The sequence below is a fragment of the Berghia stephanieae genome, chromosome 6 (genome assembly GCF_034508935.2).
Source record: "Berghia stephanieae isolate SIO BIC M18660-M18661 chromosome 6, UCSD_Bste_1.3, whole genome shotgun sequence".
NCBI lineage: Eukaryota > Metazoa > Mollusca > Gastropoda > Nudibranchia > Aeolidiidae > Berghia > Berghia stephanieae.
In genome coordinates this window covers 54,284,157-54,294,740 of record NC_088365.1, presented here as the reverse complement: position 1 = coordinate 54,294,740, position 10,584 = coordinate 54,284,157, and the positions used below count along the sequence as shown (strand labels likewise).

Sequence of the window (10,584 nt, the reverse complement as noted above, 5' to 3'; positions counted from 1 at the left end):
GGAAAGGATTATAATATAGATCACTCCCATTAACAATAAATTTAGCCAGTAGATTTTTGACCAATCAAAACATGGAATTTGTGACACAAGTTCACACGTGCTCGGACAAACATAGTTGGTTATTTATAGACAATAACGTGAATGGAATTGACCTCTTTCTGGTTATTGTTATTGTTTTTTATACCGCCAGATGGGTGAATAGTTATCACACGATTTTCTCGATCATATGATCAAGTTCAAGTTTACACATGACTTTCTGTGTTGGTTCTATTGATCAAGCGGAAGAACAGTGTGGGTATTTTACTCACATTCAATCAATAGTAAAACCTGTGCTGAATTTACCAGTCTCTGCCATTATTTACATTATGACGACTGTCCGAGAGGCGTGGTTATCTAAGTGTCTATTGTTATTATTACCATTTGTTTTTTGTTTTTTTATCCTCCAGAGATACATGGACATTGCTGATCGTTTGAAAATTCCACTGAGCGTTCACGAGGAGCCGCACCTTTTTCGGAATTACCTTCCAGAAATCTGGGACACAAATCTCTACAAGAACCTCACAGAGCGTGACGTGAGTGGAACTGATTAGAATTTGTTTTTATAATTGAGCTTTTATATAGCGCAAAATCCACTAAACGTGCTCAAAGCGCTTTACCTGGCCAACAGCAACATTTAACGTGTAGGACAGGACATGATGCCCGTTAGGCTATATTACATTTTTTTTCGGACTGAGACAACGCTGTTAACGACCGGGTACTCATTTTACACCTGAGTACGGTGAGAGAATATGAGTAAAGAGCCTTCTCCAAGGACTCAACTATGCGCCGAGCGAGGCTCGAACCCATGACCTTCCCAATCCGAAAGCGTCATACCATAAGACCACATGGCCGCACAAAGAGAGTCCGATTCTGCCATAGCCTGATAACAAATATATCATAGAGGGAGTTCATTGATTTTTTCTCGGACTTACAACAGGTTGTTTGTTTTTTTTTTTTTGGGGGGGGGGGGGGGGGGTTCTCGATAAAATATCACTTCACGATGGTTAATGTATCTCAGAATACACGCAAACCATCTTCATGTCAATTGAAAACACCATTCACAATTTGGTTTGAGGGCCTTCGTGTTTATAAAAATCCAATTTGCCAGATACATAGAATAATAATAATATTATTATTATTATTATTATTATTATTATTATTATTATTATTATTATTATTATTATTATTATTATTATTATTATTATTATTATTATTATTATTATTATTATTATTATTATTATTATTATTATTATCAGTATTATAAATTATCATCATTATTATTATTATTATCAACATATTATTATTATTATTATTATTATTATTATTATTTATTATTATTATTATTATTATTATTATTATTATTATTATTATTTTTTATTGTTGTAGTAGTAGTAGTGGGTGCTGTTGTTGTAATAGTGGTAGTTGCAGTAGTTGTAGTAGTAGTAGTAGTTGTAGTAGTAGTAGTAGTAGTAGTAGTAGTAGTAGTAGTAGTAGTTGTTGTTGTTGTGTGTAGTAGTTAGTGTGTAGTAGAGTAGTAGTAGTAAGTAGTAGTAGTAGTAGAAGTAGTAGTAGTAGTAGTAGTAGTAGTAGTAGTAGTAGTAATAGTAGTAGTAGTAGTAGTAGTAGTAGTAGTAGTAGTAGTAGTAGTAGTATATTATTATTATTATCATCATCATTATCATCATCATCATCATCATCATCATCATCATTATTATTTAAATCAACAGATAAAGCTCATCCTCACAGACCAGAACATCAAAGTCCACAGCGAGGCTGACCTGATCGTAGCCCTGGTCAAATGGGTGGAGGCAGACATGGACAACCGTCACCACCTGACCCCGTCCCTCCTCAAACACATCGTGTTCGTCAGGATCACGCCAGACGACCTGGCCAGGACCACCAACGAGTACCCGCACATCTTCCAGAACGTCGAATGCCAGTCCATATTGGCTGAGGTTTACAAGTACGAGTGTTAAAGTCTGTTTTGAACCGGTGTTTCTTTTCTTTTTTTTACGAAACCAGCCGAAACCCGTGGAAACCCATAGACCCAGGTTCACTCCCCACTGATCTACACTTCCCTGAGTCCCATGTTCACTCCCCACTGCTGCCTACTTCCCACAACTTTGTCGGCTATTGTCGGGTTTGGTCGGGTGTCGGCGGGTTTTGTAAAAAAAGAAACACCTTATTTGAACCATTTTAACTGCCGTACTCTGGAAAAAAAACTTTATTTTTAAATTTGGCCAGAAACCTCGTCCTTCAAATATCGACAATTTAAATGACACGCGTCTTGGCAAAGCCTCTCAAAGCTGGGATTCCTTGAAGACCTCGCGAGCTCTCAGGTTTTGGAGTTTTTGCCAAAATGAGGGTCATTGAAATCGATCAATATTTGAAGGACGAGTTTTCTGGCCATTTTTTTTTTAAATTACGCGCCTTTCCAGAATACGGCAGGTAACTGGTTGATGTTGTTTTTATATAAATAATCTTTTCTTTTAGATGGGTGTTAACTTTCAAAAATAAATATGAAAAAAAAAGTTATACGAAACAATGGCAGACAAAGCAAGAAAGAAATAATAACGTAAAAACTATGGATAAAAAAAAACATTTTAAAAAAAAACAGGCTCCCATGTCGAGGCCGGCTGACTTTTTGATTTGTGAAACCCCCCTCCGTCGCGTACAGGATGCTCAGAATCTTTGACAAATTAAAAATCTCCGTATAAATATGTACGCGAGGCGCTCTAGAAAAAATGGTGCCTTTTATGGAAATTTAGTTACTGATTTGGTGTTGAGGAGCCGACAATTATCTGTACTTTTTCGTTGACAGGCGTCATGTCTCGTTCTATGTTTCGTGTTGCTGTTTGTGAGGGACCCTTTGTAAAGTGATTTGCGCACGTTTAGTGGGAATTGGGCTATATTATAAAAGTTCAAATATTTTGGAGTTTTTCTGTTTTGTTTTTTTTTTTTTTGTTTTTTTTTTTAGGAAAAACATTTGGCTGAGTTATGACCCTTTGAACTTTGAAGCAGACAAATTGAAAAATAATAATGATTTTGTGAGAGAAAAAAAAAGAGTCGTTTAAAGTAGAAATCAAAGTGATATTAAACGACTAGAAGCCCTGGATTGGAAAAAGTAATAAACAAAAATGAATATAACAAGCTTCAACGTTGTTTTGTTTTGTTTGTTTTGTTTGTTCTGTTTTGTTTTTGTTGGTTTTCTGTTGTTGTGTTTTGTTTTTTTTTGGGGGGTGGGGGTTGTTTTGTTTGTTTTGTTTGTTTTGTTGTTTTTTTTTTGTTTTTTTTTTTGTTTGTTTTTTTTTTTGGGGGGGGGGGGGGTAGGGGGGTTGTTTGGTGGGTTTGTTTTTTTTTGTTGTTTTTTTTTTGTTTTGTTTTGGTTTTGTTTTGTTTTTGATGTTGGATAAAGAAGGGTTTTGAGCCCGAAACGTTTCGTGTTTGGTATTTTGTTACTTTTTAGAAGCTGTTAACCTCATTTAAAAATTTTTTTTTTTTACGTTTTAAAGTACAAACTATCATAATATCATTGAGTTCAAAGGAGAGTCCCAGAAATAACCTTACATAGGCCATAATATTATCTCTTACTCTTAGAGTATCAAATAGAATGGGGAAGCGGGGGGGGGGGGGGGGGGGGGGTTAGTAATAAAACAGTTGAGCTTTTATATAGCACAATATCCATTAAATGTGCTCAAAGCGCTTTACAAGGTATTCCTGGACAACAGCAACGCTTAACATGTAGGAAGGGACATGACGCCTGTTAGGCGATATTAACATTTTTTTTCAGACAGAGACAACGCTGTTACTGGTCAGGTATTCATTTTACACCTGAGTACGGTGAGAGAATGTGAGTAAAGAGCCTTTTCCAAGGAGTCATCTATTCGCCGAGCGAGGCTCGAACCCAGGACCTTCCGATCCGAAGGCGAGTGTCATGCCACTAGACCACGGAGCGCAAAAGTAACAGAAGGCGGGAGGTCGTGTGCACTTAGGCCAGAATTCAATAGAAGGGGGGTGGGGGGGGGGGGTTTGAAGGGGGGTAGGATTGCACACTTTGACCATTTGACCAAAGACGGGGAGGGGCGGGGGACGGGGGGGGGGGAGTCACGCAAGTCGACCAATCCTTAGAGAGAAAAAAAAAAGGGGGGGGGGGGGGGGGAAGGGGGGGGGGGGGGGGGGGGATGCACATTTTGGGCGTGATGTGCGTGAAAAATCTGAATTGAAACAATAGACGGAAGAGGTGGGAGAGGTGTTGGGGGGGGGGGGGGCGAGCTGTGCCCTGGGGAAAAGGGGGGTGGGGGTGTTTATTTAGTGCATCAGGGTAATCACTTCCGGTGTCAGGTCACGTGACCCATTTCCCTAGAATGACTTAAATATAGTTATTTATTATTTACTCGTAAGGCTATGTGGTCTAGTGGTTTGACACTCGCCTTCATATCGAAAGGTCCTGGGTTCGAGTCCCGCTCTAAGTGGTGCATTGCTGATTTCTTGCAAAAGGCTCTGAACTCACATCCTCTCACCGTACTCAGGTGTAAAGGGAATACCTAGCCCTTAAAAGCGTTTGCTCTGTCCGAAAAAAAATGAATTAATATCGCCTAACAGGCGTCATGTCTCGTCCTATACGTTATATATTGCTCTTGACTCGACTCGCCTTTTAAAGTGCTTTTAGCACGTTAGGTGCTTATTGCGTTATATATTAAAGCTCAAAAAAAAATTAATATCAAAAAAAATAATTGAGCTTTTATAAAACGCAACATCCACTAAACGTGCTCAAAGCACTTTACAAGGGGGCCCTGACCAACAGCAACACTTAACATTAAGGACGAGCTGTTAACGGCCATTGTACACCTGAGTGCGGTGAGAGAATGTGAGTAGAGAGCCTTTTCCAAGGACTCAACTATGCGCCGAACGAGGCTCGAACCCAGGACCTACCGATCCGAAAGCGAGTGTCATACCACAAGACCACATAGCCGCACAATTTAAAATAGGCAATCAGTAAAATTATGATTATTTTGGAAAATTCCATTTTTTATTGCTAGAGTCCTGTAAATGTTGCTGCTTGAAGCTCGAGGAAAGCTTCAATTTAATATACGAAAATAGATAAACTGGACGTTTCGGGTATCCCCTTTATGATGATGAAAATGATGATGATGATAAAGGGGAAACCCGAAACGTCCATTTTGTCTGTTTTCGTATATTTAAATGAAGCTTACATTCAATTTCACATTGTTATTTATAGGAGAGTCCCCAAAACAACCTATCATTGGCCATTTCATCTCATATTCATATTCATATGTACTCCCGGTGAGATATCAACCTGTATCAGTGCATGACGTAATCAGTCGGGAGGTTAAAATTTTGGATTTGGATTTTTTTGTTTTTTTGTTTGTTTTTTTTTTTTTGTTTTTTTTTTTTTTTTGCATTTTCTGAAAGAATATGCTCACCAGAGCATTTTAATCTTTATTTGAAGTAAACCAGCTAATTTTTCACGAAGTTATGGTCAGATGTATGGGAAAGGTATCCAGCAACTTTTCTCAAATTTCATACTTTTTCAACTTGACTAACTGTAAAAAAATATTTAGATTTGAAATTAAGATTTGATATTTCCCGAAGATGTACAAAAGGGTTGATTTAATCATTTATGACAAGAACTCCTTTTTGATAGGGAATGAGATTAGCGGAAGAGTAGCGTCCCTTGATTGGACGTCTCAGGCGGAAAAATTATTAGAGAGAGAACGTCATGTTGGTTGTGCACATGCGTCTCTAGTATTCGCTTCCGGAGACACTTCGCCGAAAGCGAGGACGAGAGAGACGCATGCGCAAAACCATGTTGACGTTCTCTCTGTAAGGTGATGTCCAATCAAGGGACGCTACTCTTCAGCTAATCTTATTCCCTATAAATATTTACTTTCTAACTAAACTTGGCAATATCTCAGTTCCAACCGTTTCACCATCCGACTGATTACGTCATTCGCTGTAACAAATGTAAAGAGTGACTAACATATCCTTACGTCCTTTCCAAGTCTTCAGCAAAACAACATATTTCTGCGCTTTATTTAAATTTGTTGAATGTGTCAACAATCCATCTGGTTTACTTAGATTGTGAAAAAGATTAAAGACTTTGTTTTCGTGAGACGAGACGCTGTATGATAAAGAACTGAACAAGTCTGTATGGATGGTGCCAGACAAAGCAAGAAAGAAAAATACGAGAAGAAAAAAATACCATCCCAAAACATCACTTGTTCAGTTCTTTATCTTACACCGGTGCCTGCTCCTTGATTTCTTAATTTGAGGCCCTATATACATGCCATTTGTTATTGTTATCAATATTCACATATCCTTTTTTTTTTTTTTATCCAGATCATTCGCCATTCTGGAAACAGGACCAACCTCCCATGCCCTCGCTGTGAGTATAGAATTAAAACACATGCGAATTAATCCGTCGTTTAGGATAAATACTATCACTATCATCGTCATCATCATCGTCGTCGTCATCGTCTTCGTCGTCGTCGTCATCATCGTCATCATCATCATCATCATCATCACCACCATCATCATCATCATCATCATCATCATCATCATCATCATCATCATCATCAAAATCATCATCATCATCATCATCATCATCATCATCATCATCATCACACCATCATCATCACATCATCATCATCATCATCATCATCAATCATCATCTCATCATCATCATCATCATCATCATCATCATCATCATCATCATCATCATCATCATCATCATCATCATCACCATCATCATCATCATCATCATCATCATCATCATCATCATCATCATCATCATCATCATCATCACCGTAAAAGCTTCAAAATCTCTCATGCCGTCCAGTATACCTCAAGCCACTTCATTCCTTCAATAATCGGAACGAGAAAACGAACATGTTTGGAGTTACACAATCACAACTTCCTTGCCTCAATGGAGGCATTTATATACTTTGTGCGGCTATGTGCTCTAGTGGTATGACACTCGCATTCGGATGGGAAGATCTTGGGTTCGAATCCCGCTCCGATGGTCGCATATTTTATAAAAATAGTATTAAAGTATTCCTTCAGAACCATTGGAACATGGTGCAGGAGTCTATCCCGATTTGTATAGCGAGAAACGGACAATAGCAATTGCTTTCTATCCTTTGGATAGGACGTTATCTATCGAACGTACTTCCATCCTATCTTACAGACCCATTCACTGCTGGGTGGACCGGGGAGGGGGGGGGGCGGGTCAGAAAAAACATCGAGTGCACACGGGATCGATCTTGGTCCCTTTGATTGTAAAGCAAGTGCTCTATCTACCGAGCTATCGTGACCCCCGGGCGCATATTAAAATCCTTATAAAGGAATATTTACAAACATTCTCTCACCTTACTCAGGTGTAAAATGAGTACCTGACCGTTAATAGTGTTGTATATGTCGTTTTAAAAAATTGAAATAATATCATCTAAAATGCGTCAAGTCTCTTCCTACGTGTCAAGCGTTGCTGTTGACTTTTGATTCTTTGTAAAGCGCTTTGAGAAAGTTTAGTGGATATTGCGCTGCACAAAAGCTCTATGTGTTTGTTGTTTTGTTTTTTTTTTTTTTGTTTTTTTTTGTTCAACTGTAACTTTAAATGATTTTAAGCTGCTTGAAGTTGTGAGCTTAAAACTTTTAGCCAGTTGCAGACAATCTAGGAAGGACCTTCAGCACGAATTGATGGAGGCAGCCGAAGCGTCTCGATCCGTCGATAGAGACGCGAAAGGCGCATAAGTCAAGTTAGTCATGTTATGTCGGATGACTCAGACAGCGATCTGTAAGAAAAGAGAAAATCAAATCTATATTTAAAGGAATATTTCAACATGCTTAATCCTTCTTATTTTTCATCTCTTATAGAAAGCAGCCTCTAGACAGTCTCGGAGAATGTCACGAGCGTCCCAGAGACCGTACCGGCGGGCTTCGTCAGTGCATCGAATGTCACAAAAACTCGATATGCAGCCAGATGTGTTCGGGTCTCAGCATGATGGAGTGGGCCGACAGTCCCGAGCATCGATGAGACAGTCGCACGCATTCGGTCGACAATCCCAATCATTCGAGCCTTATACTCCTGCCTCGGAATTTTCTCCTGACCCTGTAGGTCGACAATCTCAAAGAATGAGTCGGCAATCCTTAGGGCTGGGCAGAACGTCTGAAATCATAAATCGACAATCGATGGCATTGGACAGAACATCCCAATATTTGGACCGACACTCCGTGGCAGGTGGCCGACAATCAATGGCAGGTGGCCGACAGTCCGTGGCAGGTGGCCGACAGTCCATGGCAGGTGGCCGACAGTCCATGGCAGGTGGCCGACAGTCCATGGCAGGTGGCCGACATTCCGTGGCAGGTGGCCGACACTCCGTGGCAGGTGGCCGACACTCACAGGCCATGGACCGACATTCGATAAGAGCCAGTCTTCATCCACAACTCATAGACAGACATTCTGTTCGAGCCAGCCGGTATTCCCAAGCAGGGCCAATGGTTTCACAGTCTCAAGTCTTGAACAAATCGCCATCGATACACGCAGGTCGAACTCCACCAAGTCCAAAGATTTGTCAAGATTTAGCGGCGGAAGGATTACTCCAGGACAACATCACCCCACTCATCGCAAGCGGCTCGTGCGTATCTTGCAAATCGTCCAAACCAGTGACCATTATAACACCTCCCCAACAGGTCAGCAGACAATCTCGTCTGGAATCCGTTGCAAATCGCCAATCACAAGTGATGGATTCTCCGGGCCGGAGGTCTAGATCAAGGAGTCGAGTGGGATCACAGTCATATGGAGATAATCGACTTAGTTTTATTGACGATGCTGGCGTTCCCCCGCCCAACGCGTTTAGACATAAAGATTCTATTTTTGTGAGATCAAGAAATAGCAAAAGTCCCCAATCCCAAGATACCACTGCGACCCTTTTGGCCATCAATAACCAGTTTAAAAGAGCGAGTCGCGCTCCTACGATTGTACCTTCTCGGCAGAGTGTTCGGGCGTCGAAGAGAGGAATCCAATTCGTAGAAAGTAGAAACACCGAAAGGATAGTTCCGACTCGCAACTCAAAAGTTATGCCGTCAAGCTCCTTTGCTGCTTCAGATAGGGCTTCAAGAAGCAGTCGATATTCCAAGGCACAAATAATGTCGCCACCATACGGGAGACAATCGACAAGAGCGTCATCTCCGGGTCAACTCGCGAGAGCATCAATGCGACAATCCGAAATGTTGTCGCCAAGTTCTGCAAGTAGATCCAACATCCGGGCGTCTCAACGTGCGAGTGCATCTCAGAGACGACCATCTGCGTACGGCCCGAGCAGACACTCCTTGAGAATCAAATCTGCACCGCCCTCTGTGGCAACTTTTCCTACCTTGCCGACGATCGATCGGCTAGGGCGAGAAAGTGTCGGCTTTTCCTCCAGCGATCACAACGTGCCCAGAATGTCAATGACGAATCCTCGAGCTTCCCAGCAACCCAGGCTTTCCACTCGAGCGTCCACGCGAGTGTCCACTCGACCGTCCGATCGAGCGTCCGCTTTTCTGTCGCCCAGCCTGGATGACAACACGCGTCAAAGCAGATCCGATATGCCGGTAGTCCTAAGGAACTCTCAGGCTTTTTAATCCAAAGTGAGACGAAGCAGCTAGAAGGTGTGGACTGTAAAATGGAAAAAAAATACAAACAAAAATGAATATAACAGCTTAAAGTGAGTTGTCGTTTGTAGTACTCATGGAAACAAGTGGTCCCATTGGTTGAACTGTGGAATACAACTCACGATTTGTTTTCTTTTGTGGCCAAAGACTTGTCTTTTGACGTCATTTTTTGATCAGTGTCAGGCTATAAGTTTACGATGGCTTCTCCTGGACACACAAATTTGAATTTAAAATGAAAGTCAAGAAAAAAAATGTGTGTTATTGGGTTGATGATGGCATGTTTTACTGAGGGCGATTCCAAAATCTGAAAAAAAGGTGCGCATGAAATAGTGTCAGACGATGCAGAAAAAATAACAATAGGAAATAGAATGAAAGGTTCAATTAAATAAACAAAAACAGATCATGTGGACGTTTCGATTTTCCCCTTTATCAACAAAACACGATGAAATAAAATACGACAGACGGATGAGATTATAATCTCACATCTCTACGTTTATATTAAGTGTTTCCTTCATCGTGTTTTATTGATAAAGGGGAAACCCGAAACGTCCACAATATTCTTTTATTAAATGGAAGCGTTCATTCGATTTTCTATTGATAATATTTTGTTTCTTCTTCGAGCTTTTCAAGCAGCAACGATTTCGTGACAAAGCAGAAAGGAAAATACAAGATTTAAACCATTTATCCCAGTTCTTTAGCCTCAATAGGTTTTCACTTTTCATCTCCATGTACTTAACAATGAGACACAAACACACACCAGATATTCAGCCCCCTTCCATCCCCAGCCCAGGCATGTTTTCATTTATTTTTTTTTTTTTGGTGGGGGGGGGGTGACTTTTTTCTAGTATTTTCCATTCTGCTTAGTCTGGAACT

General features: G+C 40.5%; 1 protein-coding gene across 1 annotated transcript in view; it reads left to right on the top strand.

The window, feature by feature from the left end:
• The window catches only part of LOC144975278 (uncharacterized), a 21,977-nt gene extending 12,160 nt beyond the window's left edge, over positions 1-9,817 (top strand). Inside the window, exons 7-10 of the mRNA XM_078919217.1 lie at positions 447-572; positions 1,767-2,002; positions 6,400-6,445; positions 7,933-9,817. Of these exons, the coding sequence (XP_078775343.1) occupies positions 447-572; positions 1,767-2,002; positions 6,400-6,445; positions 7,933-9,681 (2,157 nt within the window). The 3' untranslated portion in view covers positions 9,682-9,817. The remainder of the gene's footprint in view (positions 1-446; positions 573-1,766; positions 2,003-6,399; positions 6,446-7,932) is intronic.
• The last annotated feature ends 767 nt before the right edge of the window (positions 9,818-10,584 follow it).